Source organism: Canis lupus, chromosome 8 (assembly GCF_048164855.1).
Source record: "Canis lupus baileyi chromosome 8, mCanLup2.hap1, whole genome shotgun sequence".
Lineage (NCBI taxonomy): Eukaryota > Metazoa > Chordata > Mammalia > Carnivora > Canidae > Canis > Canis lupus.
In genome coordinates this window covers 67,683,833-67,708,148 of record NC_132845.1, presented here as the reverse complement: position 1 = coordinate 67,708,148, position 24,316 = coordinate 67,683,833, and the positions used below count along the sequence as shown (strand labels likewise).

General features: G+C 41.5%; 2 protein-coding genes across 20 annotated transcripts in view; one reads left to right on the top strand and one right to left on the bottom strand.

Annotated features, from left to right (window-relative positions):
* Positions 1 to 5,658: 5,658 nt before the first annotated feature.
* FAM200A (family with sequence similarity 200 member A) lies at positions 5,659 to 7,429 on the top strand. The gene has a single exon (XM_072837100.1). It carries the CDS (start codon positions 5,659 to 5,661, stop codon positions 7,330 to 7,332), a length of 1,674 nt encoding a protein of 557 aa, XP_072693201.1. The 3' UTR covers positions 7,333 to 7,429.
* Positions 6,389 to 24,316, bottom strand: part of ZKSCAN5 (zinc finger with KRAB and SCAN domains 5) — a 28,414-nt gene continuing 10,486 nt past the window's right edge. For 8 of the 19 annotated variants that reach the window (XM_072837036.1, XM_072837035.1, XM_072837038.1 and 5 more), the window contains 4 exons: positions 24,079 to 24,161; positions 23,666 to 23,801; positions 18,072 to 18,680; positions 6,389 to 15,711 (listed from right to left, as the gene is read on the bottom strand). In XM_072837036.1, the coding sequence (XP_072693137.1) occupies positions 14,585 to 15,711; positions 18,072 to 18,680; positions 23,666 to 23,801; positions 24,079 to 24,161 (1,955 nt within the window). In that variant the 3' untranslated portion in view covers positions 6,389 to 14,584. The remainder of the gene's footprint in view (positions 15,712 to 18,071; positions 18,681 to 23,665; positions 23,802 to 24,078; positions 24,162 to 24,316) is intronic. The other 11 variants (XM_072837052.1, XM_072837051.1, XM_072837053.1 and 8 more) reach the window with 4 other exon arrangements.

Sequence of the window (24,316 nt, the reverse complement as noted above, 5' to 3'; positions counted from 1 at the left end):
TTTTTAAGATTTTATTTTTATTCATGTGTGAGAGAGAGAGAAGCAGAGACACAGGCAGAGGGAGAAGCAGGTTCCATGCAGGGAGCCCAATGTGGGACTTGATCCTGGGTCTCCAGGATCACACCCTGGGCTGAAGGCGGTGCTAAACCGCTGAACCACCCGGGCTGCCCCACTATATTGCTTTAAAGAAAAATACGTGAACAACTATTCCCAAAGAATTGAGCACTTCCCTAATCTTTCCCATTTGCCCACCATTGCACTAAGCATGGATAGTTAACAAAAGAAAGAAAATAGTTACACCAGATTTGACACATTCTCTAAATATGGGTTTGTTTTCCCTAACTGCTTTGTCTCCACCAGCACCATCATCTGAGGATTTATAGGATGCCTTATCCATTAGACATACCTCAAATCAAGGAACCCATTTTATAGTCAAGGAGATCTGGCAATGAGTTTGTAACCACAGAATTCGTGGTGCTTACTCATCACTCAGAAGCAGCTGCTTGATAGAACTGTGAAATGACATGATGGAAACTCAGCCAAATTACGCCTTGCAAAGTTGGGGAGCTATCCTGTAGGATAAAGTCTATGCACTGATACCCATTGAACCAATAACATATATATGCTGTTTTGTCTCCAATAGAAAGACCAAGTGGGTACTCATTGAACCAAGAACACATTGTCTCCAATAGAAATACTATGGTGTTGAAACAGGAGCTATTACTATCATATGCATTAACTCACTTGTAGAATTTGTACTTCCTGTCTCCAAACCTAGAGTCTTCTGGTTTATGACTCTGATTCTCAGGAAGAACATTGCTTCTAGGAGATACATTAAATGTTCCAGTGATAGTCTCACTAGCAAAGAATGGAGTTATTATAAAAGCCCTCACAGTCCCTACCATACACGCTACATAAATACAAAAACAGCCATCTGCTTTCAATAACCTACCTTTCTGAATCTTTTAGGAACTTTAGTGTAGGAATTGGGGGGAGGAGAGAGGGCAGGGTTTAGACGAGAAAAACAATGCATAACAATGTAGTGGCCCTTAGAGATGACTTGGAACACTGGAAGGAAATTTGAGGAAATATGTAGAGGAAGTTCTGGGACTATGAAGTCTTCAAGGAGGACCATAGTTTAGTGAGCCAGCCAGTGATTAAGGAGCAAAGGTCTACTCAAGTGACTTATTGAAGAGTCAATGGGGAAGTAGAAAGAAAACAATGACAACTACAGCAAGGTCAAACCTCGTAGAGAATGGGATATTATTTGAGTCTTGGAATGTTACTCGGAATGTCACCTGGTCTTTGGTCACCTTTGCAGCATGTGGCTCTTTGGCAGGCTTTCCATTGTGCTCAGATTTGTCTTGGAATTTCGAGTGTGTCAGTTTTTCAAGGTCTTACTTATGGTTTTATAAAAGATGAGAATGCTTGATCTTCTCCTGAAATAATAGTAAAACTATTGTGATAACATTTTGACATCAAAATTGGACTTACTGTAGTAATTACATTATTTTTAAGCCAAAAACTACCTGGTAACTTCAGCCAAGCTCAGAATCTCACCACTATCTAGTACTAAATAAGTCTATTGCCTATAGGAGAAATTTTTGAAAATACTGCATTCAAATACCATTCATAATCAGGGTCCCCCGAGAAACAACCACTTTGGTTTTGTGAAACCAGTCACTCTTGACCTTTATATTCCTCTGTCTACATTTTTGTTACAGTCCTTAACATAGAGACACCATCACTAAGCAGTGGTATTGTTTGTTAATAACTAGAAATCTTTTTTTTTTTTTGTAAGATATTGTTTATTTATTCATGAGAGACATGGGGCAGGGGGTGAGACAGAGAGAGGCAGAGACAGGCAGAAGGAGAAGCAGGCTCCATGCGGGAGCCTGAGGTGGGACTCGATTCCGGGTCTCTAGGATCAGGCCCTGAGCTGAAGGCAGCGCCAAACCGCTGAGCCACCCAGCGGTGGCCACCCGGGTGGCAGCGCTGCCCAGAAATCTTTTTTTTTTCTTTTTTTTTTTTAAGATTTTATTTATTTATTCATGAGAGACACAGAGAATGGCAGAGACATAGGCAGAGGAGAAAAAGGTTCCCTGCGGGACCCTGATGCAGGGCTCTACCCCAGGACTTTGGGATCACGACCTGAGCCAAAGGCAGATGCTCAAAACACTGAGCCACCGAGGTGCCCCAATAACTAGAATTCTTAGGATTACTGCCACTAATAAAAAGTAGGAGAAACGTGTATTTGAGTAGGTTGGTATCAAACGAAACCTAAGCCTCCTTATCCCAAGCGGGAAAAGCTGAGCTGAGGCCAGAGATCCCGGAAGACAGACTCAGCGACTGGAGGACAAGGCCGCAGTCCGCCCGCGTTTCCTAGAGAGGACCCAGGAGGAGGGCCCTGTCCGAGAGGTTGGTGATGGTGCACTTCCGGCTTCTGTGAGCCGCAGACGTGCGCGCGCACTCAGGGTTGCGGCGAGCCGGAGGTGTGGCTCTGAGTGTGCTACCCTTCGACACCCCCTCCCCCAGTCACCTCCTTTTTTGTCCCAGCACCCCCAGATTTCTCTGGGGTTAACGGTGAGACGTGGGTCCGACCAGAGAGGACGGGCGGGGACGGGTGGATGTGTATAGCGAGACTCCCCTCGCCGCGACCGACCCCAGCGGATGGAGGAGGGTCCGGGTCCCCAACCTGCATCGCAGCCTCGGGAGGACGCGCAGTCTCCCTGCAGAGACAGCCTCGGAGGCAAGCGAAAAGGGCACGGCGTTTTGTTTTCCGAGCTAGGAGGATCTGCCCCCGGGACCGGGGAGAGGCAGTCTGCTGCGTGCCCCGCCTGGGCTCTCCTGTCTTCGGTTTTCACCAGACCCTGGGCTGATGCTTTTGTTCCCCATTTGTCTACATTTGCTTTCCTTCTGGTGAGGGCTTTGTTTGTTTGTTTGTTTTTTGTACTGAGTTCTTGGAGACCATAAAATGTAAACTGAGGAAGACCCGCGAGGTTATCAAGCTCCACGTGTTGTTGCTTTTTTTTTTTCCTTATGGGGACAAGTTCACTCAGGTTCCTGAATGTTTGCAGATCTTTTGCTCACCCCCAAACCCACCACCAAAAATGGTGGTGATTAGTGTTCAAAACCTAGTGAATAAAGTGATTTGGATGCAGTAGGAAAAGTTTGCACACACTTAACTCTTTTCCTTGCAGTTTCTGAACTTTCTGATTTCAGACATCAGGTGGATTTTTCGGTTGTGCAAGGTAATTGTGCTTGACTTGAACCTGTGAATGGTGAAGGGAGTTTGTGAGGATACAGTGGAAAGTGTGTTGTGCTACTAAGAGACCATTTCCAGTGCTCTCTCTGCCACTGCAGGATGATCTTGGACAGAACACTACTAGGTCTCAGTTTTGTCCCAAGTAAATTAATGAGATTATCTCAAAGAGCCCTTCCAACTTGGAAATTAATTGATAAGTGAATTTAACTGAAAAATCCAGCTGGGCCAAACGTAAATCCCATCTCCATTTCCTGCAGTGCCACCAGAAAGATACTTTCATTATTGAAAGTGGCAAAGGACCAAAAAGCAAAACAAAACCCACACTGATCAGCGTTGAAGAGATCTTAGGCAATGAATCAGTTGTAGAGAATACATTGAAAGCATATCAATGAAACATTATTTGCTGGAGAAGTAGGTTGATTACACAGTGCAATGGGAGATATATAAGTAACTTACTCGCAGACACATAATTTCTGTACTTTAACCTTGTGCTGCTGTAATAGTCCTCCCATTCTTTTATTCAGATGTTTTACAAATCACTTGACAGTCTCTTAATTCATAAATGGTATGCTCTTCCAAGTGTTGAAATACCAGGCATATAACAAATTTGTTGCTCTTTCTACAAGGGGCAGAAAATACCGACACTGTATTCAAACAAATATTTTTTAAATGTGCATGCATTGCAAGGAACTACATAGAATGACTTAAGGGCAACGATGAGAGCAAAAGAGTCTATTCTTGAGGGACAGTCTAGTTGAAATAAGGCATAAAACCATTACAAATAAAATTTCATGGTAAAAGCCATAAAAGTATTATATATACCAAAGTAGTAATGGAAACAGTTTAAGTTTGAGAGAGGACTGGGTGCTGGGATCATTCAAAAAATGTAATATAAAACCCTGTCTTTCTTCTGCTCTTCCCCCAAAATGTTAGCACCACTACTCCTTGTGGGCCTGTTCAGGTCAGGGAGGAGTGGCTGTGCTCACCTCAGCTCTGTATCTTTTGTTTCGCTTCCTTGGAGTCCCTTCATTTGATTCATACTCCTACTGTGAGGGAACAGCACCTAGGCATCTAGGAACTTGTGATTCCTCGTTCCCCACCTTTAAAACTTTGACCCAGATGTCAAAGACTGAGGTACTTTTTCTTTCATCTTAAAAGACCAGAGACAGATGGGATTTTCAAAAGATATATCACTAAACATGGAGACAAGTGAGTAAAGAAAATTTAATAGAAGGTGAAGTTCAGCAATGCAAATGGTGACAAGATAAATGCTCTGATGCTCTGAGATGGGGACCAAAAAAAAAAAAGTTATGGCTATCAGGAAAGGTTAATGAGTTTTAGTATTTTAAAATATAGATACGTTTTAGTTTTTATTTTTCTCTTGTGCCCCACTGGATCATCCTGTACACCCTACCTAGATGGTCATTTTAAGAGTAACCAGATCAGGATGCCTGGGTGGCTCAGCGATTGAGCATCTGCATTCGGCTCAGGGCATGATCCTGTTCCAGGGATCGGGTTCCACATCAGGCCCTCCTCCTGTGAGGAGCCTGCTTCTCCCTTTGCCTATGTCTCTGCCTCTGTCTCGTGAATAAATAAATAAAATCTTTTTAAAAAGGGATCCCTGGGTGGCTTAGCAGTTTAGTGCCTGCCTTCAGCCCAGGGCGTGGTCCTGGAGTCCTGGGATCAAGTCCCACATCAGGCTCCCTGCATGGAGCCTGTTCTCCCTCTGCCTGTGTCTCTGCCTCTCTTTCACTCTCTCTCTCTCTCTCTCTCTCTCTCTCTTTCTCTCTCTGTGTGTCTCTCATGAATAAATAAAATCTTTAGAAAAAAAAATCTTAAAAAAAAAAAAAAGTGACCAGATGCTCTTATAGTGACTAGATGGCAGTGTAGCAGCACAGTTAGGACCCTGGGCTTCAGACTTGGGTTTGAGTAGTGGATCAACTACACTGTATTGTTAGACCCATTATTTAATTTTTCTGAACCTTTAAAAATAGGAGTAATTGTGTACTGCATAAGGTTTACATGAGCAGTAAATGAGCTATATACGTAAATATAATGAACAAATCAGCCTACACTATGGCTACCACAACATCAGATTTAGTCAACTGTCCTCATGAATACTTGCATGAGGTGTTAACAGCATCACAATACAATGTTACTTTTTCATACTGCTATTAAATTTTTCTACTCTGAAAAAAAATAATAAAAAATAAAAAATAATAAAAAAAATAATTTTTCTACTCTGCAGGATAGGTCTCCTAAAACATCTTGGACAAAAAGAACAGTCCTGCAGACAGACCCTATGTGGATCAAGTGAGCCAGTTCTTTGAACCTGAACACTGACTCCTGAGTCCAGGCAGACTGCAGATTTGTCTCCCCAGTCCACCCAGGAGATGGAAGGCATAGTGATAGTGAAAGTGGAGGAGGAAGATGAAGATGAGGAAGACCATTTCCAAAGGGAAAGAAGTAACATAGAATTATCCCCACCATTTCTTCTTAGTCAGTCCACAACCATGAATGAGAGAGCCCTGTTATCATCCTATTTGGTTGCATATCGAGTAGCAAAAGAAAAACTGGCTCACACAGCTGCTGAAAAAATTATTCTTCCAGCCTGTATGGATATGGTACGGACAATTTTTGATGATAAATCAGCTGATAAATTAAGAACTATACCTCTTAGTGACAATACGATATCTCGTCGAATCTGTACGATTGCAAAGCATTTAGAGGAGATGCTTATTGCACGGTTGCAGTCTGGGATAGATTTTGCAATCCAACTTGACGAGAGCACTGATGTTGCAAGTTGTCCAACACTCTTGGTTTATGTCAGGTATGTGTGGCAAGATGATTTTATAGAGGATCTGTTGTGCTGTTTAAGTTTACATTCACACACAACTGGATTAGATATATTTACTGAATTAGAAAAGTGTATTGTTGGTCAGTATAAATTAAATTGGAAAAACTGTAAAGGAATTTCGAGTGATGGAGCAGCAAATATGACTGGGAAACATAGCAGGGTTATTGAAAAATTGTTAGAAGTGACACATAACAGTGCCCTTTGGCATCATTGTTTTATTCATCGAGAAGCTTTGGTATCCAAAGAAATTCCACCAAGTCTAATGGTTGTGTTGAAAAATGCAGTCAAAATTGTTAATTTTATTAAAGGAAGCTCATCGAATGGCCAACTTCTTGAAATACTTTGTTCAGAGATTGGAGTTAACCATACTCACTTATTGTTTCATACAGAAGTTCGTTGGTTGTCTCAAGGAAAAGTATTGAGCAGAGTATATGAACTCAGGAATGAGATTTACATTTTTCTCATTGAAAAGCAATCACATTTGGCAAATATTTTTGAAGATGACATTTGGGTAACAAAATTGGCATATTTAAGTGATGTTTTTGGCATTCTTAATGAATTAAATTTGAAAGTACAGGGGAAAAACAATGTGTTTCAATATCTTGAACATATTCTAGGATTCCAAAAGACATTATTGTTGTGGCAAGCAAGACTTAAAAGTAATCGCCCTAGCTACTATATGTTCCCAACTTTGTTGCAACACATTGAAGAGAATATTATTAATGAAGACCACCTAAAAGAAATAAAATTAGAGATACTAATACATCTCACTTCTTTGTCTCAAACCTTTCATCATTACTTTCCAGAAGAGAAATTTGAATCATTAAAGGAAAATATTTGGATAAAAGATCCATTTGTCTTTCAAACCCCTGAATCAATCATTGAGTTAAACTTAGAGCCCGAAGAAGAGAATGAATTATCACAGCTCAGTTCATCATTCACACTAAGGAATTACTATAAGACATTAAGTTTATCAGCATTTTGGATTAAGATTAAAGATGAATTTCCATTGCTGAGTAGAAAGAGCATACTGCTGTTACTACCATTCACATCTACCTATTTGTGTGAACTAGGATTTTCCATCTTGACACGGTTGAAAACCAAGAAAAGAAATAGGCTCAATAGTGCACCTGACATGCGTGTAGCCTTATCCTCCTGTGTTCCTGACTGGAATGAACTTATGAACAGGCAAGCACACCCCTCACATTAAATCTAATCTCTATGAAATTTGTTTTTGAACTTTTTAAGGTTTTTTTTTTTTTTAGTAGGTTGTATTTAAATATTAATAAAATTATATTTGGACTTTACTGTGTTTCATTTTTCTATGTAATATCATTTCAGGAAACTTGTTCTAGTAACATGAATCATGTGTATGTGTATCCAGAATAATGACGTGAAATATATTTGTGTCTTACTGTCAATTTTGAAAAATAGTGCTCTTAAAATGTAGTCTTATACTCCGATCCCTGTCCACCACTGCTGCCTTGCTGCTTCCTTTCAGGCAGAGCCCCATTCGGGTCCAGTTTCTCACCATCTGTGTGCTTATATGTGTTCTTCCTTTTTTGTTCTAATTCCAGGAAGTGAATCTTGATGCTAATCATGGCTTAACACCATCCTCAAACTGGATTTATTTAAGCATGGGCACGTGTTATAATTCTAGCTAATGAGATGCATATCTAGGACACTCTGTCAGGATATTTTTGTGAAGGTGTCCCTTGCTACCCAAGGGACACAAGAGAGAAGAGAGTGATAGGGACATAGTTTCTGAATCTCTCCAAGACCCTCCTTAAAAACAGAGCAACCAGGATAGGAAAACTGAAACTCACAGACATCATCTGTGGCAAAACCAGGTGACAGTGTACCACCAACAGTTACAAAACTAACATGGTCCCAAGCCACTGTGTAAAAGGAAGCAGAAAGAAGAAACGATTGTCTGATAGATTTGAAAGCTGTAAAATAATCAACAGGTACTCATGCAAAATTTCAGTGGCTATTATTGAGACCAGCAGCTTAAACCAAGAACAGCTTCCTTACTTCAGGAGAGGGTGAGTTTTAGGGGTTGATGGTAAAGTCTGGGAGCAGGATGGGCCCTGTGAAATAAAATCCAAGTTGACAGGACAGGAGAGACCAAGTCTTATCTCTGTATCCTTGAGAATTGCTTTGTTTGGTTTCCTCTGCTCACAATCAAGATCTTTTTGTGTCCTGATTAGTGACAATTAGCCTTTGGCCAAATTCCAAGATACAGGTTTCCACAAGCATGGGAAACCTCATGGGCTGGGGCAGTTTATGATGGGTCTTTCCTACTAAAATCCTGCCCCTTCCGGATCAGATACCTGCTTCCTTTGTGTTTTCTTGTGATGACATAACTAGTACATGTACCTCACCAGCACCATTTAACCAGGGACAATTTGGAATTGCATTGACCCCTTTGGGACAACTCATATCCACATCCCTAGTCCCCCACCTTTATCTGGGAAGATGTTGGAATGGGGAGTGAAGATAAGTTTGCTGCCAGAAAGAGAATTAAAAAGCTGTGAAAACACCAGATACAGATCTTTTCTCACTGTAGTGTGGAGCCCTGAATAGGTTAGGACTGAGGAGTCTTGAGGCTCCAGATATGGTCAAGTCCTAACTCTGCGCCTCCGTTTCTTCATCTGTAAAATGAGGAATATACTGTTTGTTTTCCCTGCAGAGCTTTTGAAGACTGTATTAAATGTCTTAGAAATGTAAAGCACCATATAAACAGGGTGGAAATACTCATAGAAATACATAAGGAAAAAAGATACTCCATATGCTAAGGAGAAAGAACTCCGGCTTTGGAACTGGACAGCTGAATTTTGTCTCTGATTGATACTCCCTATCTGACCGTGGACAATTCATTAACTTTCTGAAGCTCAGATTGCCCAACTCTAAAATTGAGACACCCTCTTTAAGTAATTATTTTAAATGTGTTGTATTGTAAATGTACGTGTATTTTTAATACACGGTAAGCCAGTACAATGTAAATCCACTCCTAAGCAGGACTGAACTGTGTCTCCCAAAATTCCTACATTGAAACCCTACTGCATCTGGAGATAATGGGGTAAAGTTAAATGAGGTGATAGGTTTGGCTGTCAATAGGACTGATGTCCTAAGAGGAAGAGCTACCAGGAGCGGAGGCACTGGGAGGAAAGGCCATATGAGGACAGCAAGGAGGCAGCTGTCCACTGTTACCTGGATTATCTAATTTCCAGCTTCCAGAACCTTAAGAAAATAAATATCTGCAGCATTTTGTTACAGCAGCGGGAGCATACTAACATACCAGGTAAGGTATTTAGCACAGAAATAAGCACATTATCAGATGCCCAACAAATGTAACCTTTTTTTTTTTTTTTTTCTCTTAGAAACAAGATTATAACCGCAGTGGTTTGTTAAGGTGGTTTATCTGGACTGAGTGATGGGTTTGTAGTAATGCAGTCATATTTTCTCCTGGTAGCAGCACCAATCAGTGATATACACTGCACTTGTACTATTTCCGGCCAAAGATAAAACACAGCAGTTGCTATACTGCACCAAACTCATGCTCAGGGGAACCAAGAGACAGATGTCAAAAGGGAAAATTGTCCTTGACACCAAGTCCAAAACATCTTGGTGTTTATCCTTGAATATCCCTAATTTTTTTTAATCTGCTATATTTTCTGTATCTCTGCAGGTACTTCGTTACTTTCCTACTCTTACTTTTTCTCCCTTTATCTTCCCATTTCAAACAGTGTCTCTAGTTCTGCTACATGTGATCTGACAGGTGCAGATCTCTGGTCACCCTGATACCTGTTGTTTCCTCTTTCTGGACCTTCTGTAAAGTTCTCTCTCCTTAGGTCCAAGCCCCAGGGCTTCACTTATGGGGTAAGTCATTCCAGGATTCGGTACCAGCACAGAAAAATGCTAGTGCCTTAACGTTTTGTCTCCCACGCCCTTCCTAATGGATCCCAACATTTAGGTTTAAGTCAAAGCACAAAGCGGGGTTGGGCCGGGGCGTAGGAGCCGTAGGGGAGGCGCTTTCCCCCACATGGTGCTGGGGGACCAGAGGCCAGGGTGCTGACGATCAGATCATCGGGAAACTCCTCTCGACCTCTCCACCACCCGCACACCGGAATTCAGGCCCACAGGTAGACCGGGAGAGGAAAGACAAACAGAACACAGGACCTCAGGACAAACAGAAGTCCCGGAAAGCCCACCGTAAGTACCTAGCAGTCCCGCCCCCTCATGCCCGCCTCTGTAGGAATCTGGGTTTCTCGCCTCCACCTCCGTAGTTCCCGGAGCCTCCCTCTACATTGTACATCTAAGAGTAAGATGTAGCCTCTTCTTCAGTCTGGGGAAAAGACCAAAGTTTAAGGGGATCCCTGGGTGGCTCAGCGGTTTAGCCCCTGCCTTTGGCCCAGGGCGTGATCCTGGGAGTCCTGGGAGTCCTGGGATCGAGTCCCACATCGGACTCCCTGCATGGAGCCTGCTTCTCCCTCTGCCTGTGTCTCTGCCTCCCTCTCTCTCTCTCTCTTTCTCTCTCTATCATGAATAAATAGAATCTTAAAAAAAAAAAAAAAAAAGCCAAAGTTTAGAAACATTTCCTCCCCGGTGAGAAAGAAATAAGGGACCATGGGAAATCTAGCCTCCAGGGTGGAAGGCGTGGTTCACAAGTTCCTTCTGCAAGGAAAATACCTCAAGCTAATGACCGGGCCCTACTCACTCAGATGGTTCCAGTACTTTTGTAAAAATAACAGGAATTTTTTAGAAAATCACAGGCTTCCTTTCTGCCCCTAGTACCATAGTAACATGCTCCGTGTGCCCACTTACTGATGTAATTGGAACCCAGATTCTGCTGTCCTGTTCCTTTTCTGCCTTAGTCCCTTCCAACATCTTAATGTTAAAAAGATAAGGAAGTAGCATCTCAGGCAAACAAACTTGCTCTAACTTGCCCAAACTCAAGCAAATGTATGACCCTAACGTCTTGTTTCCCTTTCCTTTTGGAGGAGAGGGCTATGATGGATTTGGTGACTGAATAACAGCAAAAACTTTTCAGATACTCAAATAACATAATTTTTTTGTTTTCCTGAAATTAGAAGCAATGAGGGAAAGCTGTAAGACTACAGATAAACAGTTTTCAGCTCAGAAAGATGTTTCGGACACTCAGAAACTGGGTAACCAATTGGCAGAAGTGTTTTCTCCAGTTCAACGTGTTTACTAAGTGTTTGTTACACACAGAGGATTCCTCCATCAGGTTGGGGAGGTTAGGTTTGATGATCCCATGGGACCCATGACAATTTTAAGATCCTATAACTGTATGATTTTATCATATCTTGGCTCAAAACTTTTTCACACAAGTGACAAAAACAGTTTCACCACTTTGTAATGTTTGATGTTTAATAATACAAGACAGAGGCGCCTGAGTGGCTTAGTTGGTTAAATGCAACCAACCCTTGATTTTGGCCCAGGTCATGATCTCAGGGTCGTGAGATACAGCCCCAAGTTGGGCTCTATGCTGGGCGTGGACCTGCTTAGGTTTCTCTCCCCTTCTGCCCCTCCCCCCTCAGCTCAGGTGCATGCCCTCTCTCTCTCTCAAAAATAAAATTTAAAATCTTAAAAAAATAATAGACATAATATAGTTTAGTTTATACGCAAAGTGGAAAGTAGTCTGGCTGGGTTCAAATGCTAATTCTGCCACATCTGTGTGACTTGGGGCACTTCAGTTTTTCCCAACTGTAAAATGAGGGTACTACATAAAACCACCTCATAATGTTGTGAGGATTAAATGACATGATCCACATAAAGCACATGATGTTTACAACAAGGTAAGTACTCAATAAACATTAACACCAGTCTTCACGGAAGTTTTCATTCTCTATTAAGTCTTATAGCTGATCTTCAGTTGTTTTCTTTGTTTTTTTTTGTTTTTTTTTTTTACTTTTACTTATTTACCCATGAGAGACACAAAGAGAGGCAGAGACACAGACAGAGGGAGAAGCAGGCTCCCTGCAAGGAGCCCGAAATGGAGCTTGATCCCAGGACCCCAGGGTCACAACCAGAGCCAAAGGCAGATGCTCAACCACTGAGCCACCCAGGCACCCCTGACCTTCAGTTGTGATTGTTTGTAGGAGACTCCTTAAATGCTACCAGTGAGGCCCTCTGACATTGACATGTTGCATGAAATTGGTGGCTATTTGTCCTGAGGGTGTCATTGTCTCTTTAAGCAACTAGTGGCTTTCAGCAAGAGCTACACAATTCTATAAACTTTCTATTATTTCATTTTCCCCCAAAACCTTCCATAAGCCAGCAGCACATCTCTTTCCACCTATATCCCATCCCAGTTCACCACAGTAAATATCCCACAACTGAACAGCCACCTCACACCAGGAACTACCAGTACTCCACCCACCATCCATGATGGTCCTCACTGCCTCCTGGTTGAGTGGCCAACTCCACAATCTGTTCTTACAGTCAGCATCCTGGGAGCACTCATCACACCAAAGGTCTTAGATCAGATTCCCTCAAGCAGAGCCTGAGAAAGGGATTCAGAGCCATGTGATTTGTTGAGGGAGTGCTTTTCAGGAAAAGTTTTTGGTATTTTGGTGTTTTTAAGTAAATTCTACACCCAATGTGAGGCTTGAACTCATGACCCAAGATTTGGAGTCAAACACTCCCTCAACTGAGCCAGCCAGGTGTCCCTTCAGGAAGAGTCTGTATGGGAGGGAATGAAACAGAACAGAGAAAAGCAAAAACCAAGCATGGATGTAGTCTCAGATATACTCTGGCCTAATCCATAGAGAGAGGATTCTGGAACAGAAGCTGCACTACAGTACCCCGATCCCCCACTAAGACAGACCTAGTGAATCAGCCTTTTGTACCCCGCCCATATCAATCAGCCACTGGCTGGGGGGGTGTGGAGGACAGGTAACTCCTGCAGGCAGCTCCCATCATCTGAAGACAACTTTTCAGAGTCTCTGAAGGGAGAGCTGTGAGCACCCAGCAGCCAAAACTAGGGGATGGGCATGCCAGCTTGGTAAAGGGGATCTTGGGGGATGCCTGGGTGGCTCAGGGGTTGAACGTCTGCCTTTGGCTCAGGGTATGATCCCAGGGTCCTGGGATCAAGTACCGCATCGGGCTCTCTGCATGGAGCCTGCTTCTCCTCCCTCTTCCTATGTCTCTGCCTCTCTCTCTCTCATGAATAAATATGTAAAATACAGTCAACAAGTATTTATTGTTCATGGCAAGCCCAACAGTCATTTACCATACCAATTCACAAGAAGCACTCTCTCCGTCTCTAGAAAAGAGGCTCAAATTAACTCTCTTATCCATGTCATCATTCCCCCACACCTTCCCTCAAGGCAGCTTCCCTCAAGGCAGGGCTAACCAGAACACACACCCTTCTGCTCCTAATTACAGTTTACTTTCAAATCTAACTCCAATCCAAAGTGACACTTATTCTACACAACATTATCCTATGGAGGAGGTCTACCTCCAGGGCAACTAGGAATTGCTACACATACTGCTTGAGCCAAGATTCCTAATTTAACTTGGTCCAATTCCTTCCATGGACACAGCTGCCCTCATTCTTGTGGGTGAGGGAATGAAAATCAGCCCACACTTTGGCCTGTTTTCTCTTCTCTATTCCCCTATGGTTGCTCTCTCTCCCCCATTCAGATGCAACTGAGCAAAAAAAAATTTTTTTAAGATGTGGCTGACCAACAGCTTCTCTCCTGAATTTACACACTTAATTCTTCTTGCTACTATCCAACTTTGATGCTAGTAGAATCAAATTAAAAACAAGGTAAAGAATGTTTCATGGAGAAGTTAGACTGAATAATGCAACAGGAACGCATACCATCCAGCCTCTAAACCCCAATTTTGCCAGAATATAAATACCTTAAGTCAATTTCTTTTCAAAAGCTTTAATACTCAAGATAGGAACAACAGCTGGAGCATTCTAGTGGCAGGATAATCATTTCGTTTCTAGAAAAGGTTCATTGCTGAGGTACCAAAAGAGATTATCATGCTAAAGAGTTCTCTCTTCCTTTTGCTGTGCTCTTCCCTGAATAAGCTGTCAAACAAGGCAGAAACTACAAATAAAGCTTATTTCTACTGCATTCATGAGGCTTTTCTCAGTGTCAATGTTCTGAGATTTGACCAAAGAATGAGTGCCACCTGAAGGCTCTCCTTCATCCACCATATCCAAAGGTTCTCTCTTGTCTAGGTTCTTAAGCATGAAGATGCTAACAAAAGCATTTCTCGATGGGGAAAGCAAACAGATAGCTATTCATTATGGATTTTCCAGTGTTCCTAAGTTCTAACTGAAAGATTTCAACATATCTGTAGGCTTGATGATTACGTTGGAGAAAATGCTTGACATTGTTATTACATTCATTATAGGAGTAGGGTTTCTCTTAGAAAGGCTTCTCTAAAATTGAGCAAAAGCTGTTCTACAACAGAAACATCTATACACTTACAGTATTTATGGCATCTGTCCTCTCATGACTTCTTAGATGTTTGAAGAGGCTACAACTCCAACTGAAACTCATTCCACATTCTTTACATTGAAAGGGTTTCTCACCAGTATGGATTCTCTGATGTTGATTAAGATGTGACTTCAGAGTGAAGCCTCTGCCACATTCATTACATTGATGGGATTTCACATTGGAGTAGGCTTTTTGATGTTGTTTTATGTGGGAACACTGGCCAACATTTTCTCTACATATATCACATTTATTGGTTTGTTCTGCAGTGTGAGTTCTGTAATGCTGAATAAGGTCTGAACTATAACTAAAGGCTTTGCCACAGATATCACACTTATAAGGCTGCTCTTGCAACTCAATCTTCTTATCTTCAATCACCGTCAGGTTCCAACTATATGCTTCCTCACAAATGCCATTTTTTTCATTCCTCTGACCCATGTGGAGCACCTGATGTTCAATGAGGCTAACATACTGAAAAAATATTTCTCCACATTCATGACACTGATGGGATTTCTCTCTAGAGTGGAGTCTCAGATGCCCCGCAAGGTGGGACCGCCTCCCAAAGCCTTTCCCGCACTCATTACATTTAAAGGGTCTCTCCCCACTGTGCACACTCTGATGCTGAACAAGATGGGACCTCACTCTAAATGCTTTCCCACACAAGTGACAGGTATAGGGTTTCTCACCAGTGTGGACTCGCTGATGCTGAGTCAGATGTACACGCTGATTGTAGCTTTTCCCACATTCATCACACCTAAAGGGTTTCTCCCCTGTGTGTATTCGCTGATGTTGAATCAGATGCGCACTCTGAATAAAGCTTTTTCCACATTCGTTACATTTATGTGGTCTCTCTCCTGTGGATGATTTTTTGTGAACATACGTGACTTCACTGAAATTTATCCTCTTTGAAGAGGGATGTCCTAGCACCTCTTTCACGGGAACTCCCTGCTTTCTATCCAACTTGCCTGGATGTTCATGGGCTTCTCCAAAATCTTGAACTTGAGAAACATTTCTTTGGATTCTTCCTGGTATTTCCACATCTGCTTCTGAAAATTCTGAAATTTTCTTCTTAACATTCAATTTTGTATTCTTACTTCTTTTCTCACTGCCTGAAAGAATAAAGAGGAAGTGCAAATGTCACCAGCTCTTTTATTTTAAGTATTTATTTCAGAGACAAAATGAGCGAGCGAGAGAGAACACATGCACAAGCAGGAGGGGCAGAGGGAGAGGGAGAAGCAGACTCCCTACTGAGTAGGGAGCCCAACATGGGGCTCGATCCCAGGGCCCTGAGATCATGACCCAAGCTGAAAAGAGATGCTCAACAGACTGAGCCACCAAGATGCCCCTGTCACCAGTTTTTCACAGAAGAAAGATAAACTATCAGGAGAAAGGGTAATCAGGTGAAACCACAATGTGATACCAGTTACAAGGGGGGAATGTATGTACATGTCTGATGCCAACAGGAGTGAAAAGAACCTTTGGTATGTGTCCAGTGAAAAAAATGAGATGAAGAGGCTCACTAAGCAGGGTGGTGAGAATGACCGAGGCTAGGCAATCACTAGGAGGAGTACCACACTTCTATTACACAGAAAGGAGAGAGAGGTATTCTAAAATGTGAACATGAATTAGGCAGACAGAATGAGACAAGAACAGAAACACAGCTGGATGGAAACAGCAGACAAGACTGAAGAATGGGAAGCCAAGGACTATAAGGGGGATAGAGCATTGGAAGAATACCTGATTAGGAGCTAGGACAAAAGAGGAATGAGCCAGTGAACACTACTGTTAGGAGGGTGGGTGATATGTCAATCTCTGCTCTCTTGACCCTTAGTCATCACCTGAACTTGTTTCCCAACCAGGGCATCAAATCTGTGAATGCTCACCACCTTTCCTATCTGCTCCTCGCCCCAAACCATCAGCACCACAAGGGGACAAACTGTGGTTCTGTTTACTGCTCTATCCCAAACACCTAGCACTACAGGCTTGAGATAATTATGGCTGGATAATGGCTGGATAAGCACACAAAAGATCCCTCTTCTGATCAAAAAAATAGTGGGGGAAGGTAGATGAGTGTTAACTAGGAAACTACTTGTAAGAGCAACGCACAGAAAATAGGAAAGAATAGAGACTCCTTTAAAGCAGTTGCTTCCCAGGTCCAGAGTGCTATTAGATGGCTCACCCCAACGAGGCAGCCACCAAGCAGAAAGGACAGAACTGGCCGAGGAGAAGGCTCAGACCAACCCAGAACTCTAAAGGCCTTGAGAACTTACTAAACTTCTATTTCATAATGAAAAAGGTGATAGTCACTGTTAGTGCAAATGACAAGTAGCTGGGCTTGGGGACATCAATTTAAAAGAATTTAAAAATAAATATTTTAAAGAGTTATATGAAAAATATTAATAAGAGCTTTTAATTTCACAGCATGGTTGATGGTGATCTCATCTTTACATAAGTTTAATGTCACCTGAACAGGAAGAAAAAATAAGTAAACAAACAGGGAAAATTGTTCAACCTTACTAATAACCAAATTAATAAAAATGAATACAGCAAAGATGTCTCTTCTTCCTTCATTTGTTAAAAAAATTTCTGGTCACCGTGGAAGAAATTTAGTAAAACTGATATTCTCATATGTGGTGACTGTTTGAAAAAGCAATTTGGGAATATGTATCAAGACCCATAAAAATGCTTTTGGCCTTTCATCCACTAATCCCACTCCTGGGCATCTGTTATAAGGAAATAATCCTAAATATTTTTTTAAAAAGGGGGGGGGGCACAGGCACAGTTATCAGGACAAAAGAGAAAAAATTAGGAGTTCAACTAAGGAGCAATTAAGTGTTGATGTCTCCACACAATGGCAGGTTGTCAGAAATATCAAACAGGAGGGTCAGACCACACTAGACAACATGTCTAGTACTTAACTGTACCCTCTGAGTATAACTACATAAAAATAAGCTTATGAAAAAAAATAGAATATACTAAATCATAACAGTTTTATTAGTTAGGACAGTGGGATTATGGGTGATTTTTTTTCCTCTTGCTTTCTTTCCTCCAGACTTCCTGTTCTAGTATTATCCTTTTAAAATGTGAATTAGCTAAATTGGAAAAAGGGGAAAGAGGAAAGGAAGCGTGTGAGAGCGCCAAAATTCTCAGTTCCTACAACAGAAAGAGATAATGTTTCAAATCAGTGAGTCAGGCAATAGCCATAATTCCTTACAAACAGAGAATTACCAGAATAAATGGTAAGAGAGCTGAAGGGAGGCTCCTCTGGGAAGAAGGAAGCTGTGGGGATGGTGGAGAAACAATAGGTTTTGCTTACTAAACGGACAGGTGAATTAAAGTATAAAGAGTAACAAAATAGGCTGTGACCTCTGCCCCTTAGCTACCATTCCCAGGACCATTCTGTGGCTCTAGGCTGATAAAACCATTTTTGCCTCCATTTATTCCCCAAACACAAACTCCCCATACATACATCTTTGGGACTTTTCTCTGAAGTGGCGCTTCAGGTGCTCAATCAGGTGGGAGTGCCGGCCAAAGTTTTTCCCACACTCCGAACACCCGTAGGGTCTCTCTCCGCTGTGCACACTGTGGTGCTGGACAAGGTGCGAGCTCACGCGGAAGGCCTTTCCACACACTTGACACTTATATGGTTTCTCACCAGTGTGGACTCGCTGATGCTGAGTCAGATGCACTCGCTGGTTGTAGCTTTTCCCACATTCACCACACTTAAAGGGTTTTTCTCCAGTGTGGATACGCCGATGCTGAATGAAGTTTGAGGCTTGAAGGAAAAATTTACCACAATCATTACACTTGTGACCTCTTTCGCCACTTGTGCTTTGCTTACGGTTAGCGTCTGTGATGCTGCCAAGATCTCTTTTCTGGGAAGGGTTCTGCCTTGATTTCCCCACAGCAGGGTTTACCTGCCACCTTTCTACCATGCCGTGAAGGTCACTAACTTCTCCAAACCCTTGACTCTGGGGAACGTTTCTTTCAGTGCTTCCTGCTGTCATCCAGTGAGATTCGGCGTCATCAGAAATCTGCTTTACTACAAGTTCCACATTGTCATTCCCAGATTCATAATCTGAAATAATAGAAGTAAAATGGATTAGCTATTCCCCATACTGGGAGAAACAAAATGACGCAAGGACATAGGCAATCACGAAGCTAACACATGCTAGCACAGCAGGACTTGGGAAAGGCAGCTTTAGGCTTCAGAGAGGGGACAAAGTATTCTCAAGTGGAAACAGACAGTTTGGGGATGAAGAGCTGGCAAGAATGCATCAAACAGATCAAATTGGGAGAGCAGTCCTTCTGTTTAATGACGGTGATACCCTCCTCAGGGGGGTACTTACAGTACCTGTTTGTGCACAGCTGTGCAACATCAAATATTATTTTTTTATATATGATTTTATTTATTTATTCATGAGAAACACAGAGAGAGAGAGAGAGGAAGAGACACAGGCAGAGGGAGAAACAGGCTCCATGCAGGAAGCCTGCCATAGGACTTGATCCCAGAATTCCAGGATCACACCCTGGGCTGAAAGTAGGCCCTAAACCACTGAGCCACCCAGGGATCCCCCAGATATTTTTAATAAAACCTGAAAATGGGTTGTGTTGCTAACCCAACCTTCACCTTCTTTTTCCTGTTTATTCATTGCTGGAGAAGAAAGATAATCCTTCCAGCTTTCTTAATCCCAAGAGAATCTGAGTTTGGTATGAATTAGTCTAAAGGAAAAAAAGGGCATTCTCTCTATACCCAGAGAAGAATCTAGTACTGCTAAGAGCTCACTTTAACACCCAATAGTCATTGAAAAATACAGATGCTAGACAGACTGCAATCATCTCCCTATGTGACTGGATCAGCAACCTACATTTCACTTGACGCAGACATTTAATATGCTTTGCAGAGACAAATCTTCAATAATTAAAAAATAAGGAATATTATTTTTTTACATGCTAGAGAGAGAAACCAGGGCCTGTTGAGAACTTTCTAATAAACTTTTTTTGTAAGCAGAAAAGTGGTTTTCAAATATTACAGAGTAACGGTAATGAGAGCTAAATTCGCTGCATGCTCCTGTGGACCAAGCCTTTAAGTGTTTTATGATTTTATGGCATTGAATCCTAACAATGACCTTTTGAGGTAGATACTGTTACTATCCCCCCCCCTTTTTGTTGACATAGTAAGAAGTTATAATTCTTATACCATGAAGAAAACTTGAATTTTAATTTCTTAAAACTTTTTTATTTCTCTTCCTAAAAAGCCATTTTAATAATAGAAATAAACATATAATCAAAAAAATTTTTTTTCTCTCCCCCATTTAAGTAGGCAAATAATCTCTGTCATCACAGGACTTTTCTCTTTTATTCACATCTGCTTGTACCCACACATTTTATTCTTATTAGAATTCTCTCCCATTCAACAAGTCAAAAAAGCACATGGTTTTCTTTTTCCAGGGGTGCATTTGAAAAAAAAAAAATCAGATTAGCCCAATGTACCTCTTTGGTGCCATTAACAATTGCCTTTTTCCAGAGAAGGCAATTATACAGGTTGTCACACCAATAGGTTTACTGATTTGCTTTTTCTCTCTTTCCTCACTTCTTTTCCATGTACATGATAAGGTTTCTGTTGATTCTCATGGTTTATTTTTGTATCTGACAGAGGACTGTGCTTCTTGCTCAATGCTCTGCCCAGCTGGTTAGTAATGCAATGGTGAGGGAGCAGGGGAGATAAAAACGCCCAATCAGGCAGATTTGGTGCTTTATACAGATTCAGGCTCTTCACCCTCACTGATGGCCTGTCTGGCATTCTATGTTCCTAAGGTTGGCTCCTCATGCCACTCATTTTTCTTGTCAGCTGTGTCAAATATCTCCACCATGGCTTCCAAGATATTTCACTGTTATTTTAAAATTGCAGTAGTATATGGTATATGCTTTTTTGCAAAACCCTGTGTGTATATAGAATATGTCTAGGGATATAAACAAAAAACTGGTAATAGTCAACAGAAGTCTGAGAATCAGGGTAGGTGACTAAGTTTTCACTTTATACCCATTTGAGTATGTTTTAAAACATATTTGAGTATGTTTTACTATGAGCATGGATGATCTTTTTTTTTTAAGATTTTATTTATTCATTCATGAGAGACACACAGAGAGAGAGGAGGCAGAGACACAGACAGAGGGAGAAGCAGGCTCCAAGCAGGAAGCCTGATGCAGGACTTGATCCCAGGACCCTGGGATCACACCCTGAGCCAAAGGCACACGCTCAACTGCTGAGCCACCCAGGTGTCTCAGATGACCTTTTCAAACCAAAGTTCTCCACTGTATTTGAACCTCTACTCTGCAACCTACTTCATCACCTGCTCATTCTCAAGAGGTGACTGTGTCCTATTTCAGAAAAAGTCAAAGCTCCTTGAACCTCCTACAGCCACAACCAAAAACTTGCTGGCAGCCTTCCTCTGTCATCCTCCCCTCACCTCATGGTGGAAGAGCTGTCTCTCTGGCCAAGGCCAAGCCTTCCTCCTGGACCCTGGATCTCCCCATGCCATCCTATTTTTGAGGGACCACTTTCATCAATGATCTCCTCTTCCTTGCCCTAACATTTTAAACTCCCTCTTTACTAATTCTTTTAAGTAGCACTTAAGTATGCTTAAAACTCTCCCACTGAAAAAGATAACGTACATGGGGGCCTGGGTGGCTTATTCAGTTAAGTATCCAACTCTTGATTTTGGCTCGGGTCATGATCTCAGGGTTGTGAGATCAAGCCCCATGTTGGGTGCCATGATCAGCAGGGAATCTGTTGGGGATTCTCTCTCTCCCTTTGCCCCCCCCCAATAAAAAGAAAGAAAGAGAGAACGTAGAAAACTATTCATCTAAGCCATGTAGTATTACAATGATAAGCCCTCCTTCTCATTTCCTTCACAATGTTCTTGAAAGTTTATCTTCAATAGCTTTCTCAAATTCCTCTCTTTTGCAATCTTTAAGAAACTGTCTCTTGTTCCCCAATGTCCTAGACATTCCATTGAAATGGCTAGCTCCAACATATATCTATTTTTTAAAATCTCATTTCTGAATCTGATAGATACTTTTAAAACCTTGACCTTCTCAGTCCTGTTAGGAGCACACAGGCATGAAAATAACTTAATGTGGCCTTCTCAGAGAAGTTAAGGGGGCAGAAATCATCAAACATGCTCTTAATGTAGAAGAGTATACTGGAGTTGTAAAGAGCTTGTAATGAACATATAGATTTTTTTTAAAAATCAGAAAGTACAAATTTAACACTGCTTGGAGAACGGTATAAAAAAGAACTGTGCCAAGTTCTGAAAGCCTGAAACCCATTAAGCCTATAAAATAATTGAAAAAAATAAAAAGATACTACCAGACTCAAATTAGACAAGTGAGGTATTTGAAATTCATTTAAAAAGAGAATGAAAATATTTGCATTACATATAGCATCTGTGCTGCGTAGCTAATCCCTTGAGATGAAACACCCCACCACTTAGATCCCAACAGATAAAGCCACAGAGAGCATGTAGAAGTAAATCAAAGACTAGGAAACACAAATATGTATCACTAGTGTTAAAAGAAATGGAAAATTTCTAAGGATAGAAGTCAACTTTACTTTTTTTTTTTAAGATGTTATTTATTTATTCACGAGAGACATGGAGAAAGAGGCAAAGACATAGGCAGAGGGAGAAGCAGGCTCCATGCAGGGAGCCCGATGCAAGACTTGATCCCAGGACTCCAGGATCACACCCTGAGCAGAAGGCAGGTGCTCAACCGCTGAGCCACTCAGGGGTCCCTCAATTTTACTTTTTAAATAAAAGCCTGTAAGATGGAATAATGCTTTTCGAAAGAAATTTGGCATGATATAGCTGGCTCAGAGGAGCATGTGACTCTTGATCTCAGGGTTATGGGATAAGCCCTACACTGGGTGTAGAGATTAGTTAAAGAAATAAACTTTTAAAAAAGAGAGATTTGGCATTGTATATGTATTTCAACTAAAGTCTCCCAGAGTGCTTGGTATTTAGTGATTCTTCTAAAAGAATTCATTCAAAAGAAGCTAAAAGCCATAAGCTCCAAAATGTTTGCCATGGTGCTGAGATTTTTAGAATTGCTCTAGGCACATAATCAAATATGAGTTTCCAGGATCATAATTTAGAAACAGGTTCACAATGTCACTTCACGCACAAAATTCAAGAAGGGATAGGACATGTAAAATGTAGATGGCAAGACGAATGTCACAAAACAAGCATCAGTGATCTGAGAATGGTGTCGGGTGAACTAGCTATCCATGCACTGGGGAAAAGGGAGAAAGTCTAATAACCACAGTTGACCCTTGAACAACATGCGTTTGAACTGGGCAGGTCTACTTACACGCAGATTTCTTTTGATACATATCGTCCCATAAATGCATTTCCTCTTCCTTATGATTTTAATAATACTTTTCTTCAGCTTACTTTCATGTAAGAACACAGTATATGACACATATACAAACTATGTGTTAATCTACTTTATATTACTGGTAGACTCCAGGTGAACAGTAGGCTATGAGTGGTTAAGTTCTGGGGGAGTCAAAAGTTATATACAGACTTTTGACTGCATGGGGGATCGGTGCCCCTAACTCCATGTTGTTCAAGGGTCAAATGTACTCTAACAAACAGTTATTCAGCAAAGTCTGAGATGCTTTCACAAGTGAGAATTAAGAAGTATCCAATTAAGAATTATTCAATTTGTCAAGAAATAAAATACATGAACTACTACAAATCTATTAAAACCCAAGGCTGTTAGTTCTGAGCTCTTTTATCTTAAAGCACTAAAAAGAGAACATTTGCTGGATTGCAAATACTATCCCCCAAGTATTATCAGACTTCAATCATACCCTGATTATGATTGAAATAATCAGAATAAGCTGAATAATTAAAAAAAAGGAATGTCAATTTACTTTTTCACAGAAAAAAAAAGCAAATTCATGTAATTAAAACATACATGCTTCTATATAATGTGCCACAAATACTCTTTATAACAAAATTACAATGTCCTAACCCATGCAGATGAAGTAATTCTTACCCATGTAAGTAATACTGTCATAATTCTCCTTCCTGTCATCCCTATAGAGGGACTTCTGGGACTGGTCCAAATGTCCCCATTCCTCCAGGATAAAGGATACAGCCACATCAGCCACATCTTCAATTTTCACCAACTTCTGAAACATGAGATTGCCACTAAATTCCCATTCCCTATGTCCAAATTTGGAGTGAGGGGAGGAAGTGGGAGCATGGAGGAGAAAAACAGAGGGAGGGTCTGTGCTTCAAAGAGGAGAGGGAAGCACTGGGTAGAATGGAAAGCGACATTCAGGTAGGAACCCCAGATGGGCCCAGTTTGCAGTGAGACAGAACTCCTGATGGAGATTCAGGACTAGGGCAGCTACTTGTCCAAGAACAGACATGGGTCCTCACTGCAGGCATGGGATGCCGGCTCACCTGGGACCCAGCCGAGAGAAGTGAGGCTGTCAGCTCCTGGCTGTCCTTCAGGGGGAGGGAAGGAACATGAAGAGCAGGTAGGGCTGAGGGGGGAGAAAAAGAGGTGTAAGTCAGAATATCTCTGCCCAGTTCTGACTGCCATCATGTTCTACTTTCTCTTAAGAATCCACAATGACACCTTGCTGCAGCAAGGCCCAATTTTTCTGCTTGGCTCCCAAGACCCTCTACATGTTATGGC

What these genes read in the sequence shown, in the direction of transcription:
- FAM200A (XM_072837100.1), top strand. Translation starts at nt 5,659, where the DNA reads ATGGAAGGCATAGTGATAGTGAAAGTGGAGGAGGAAGATGAAGATGAG.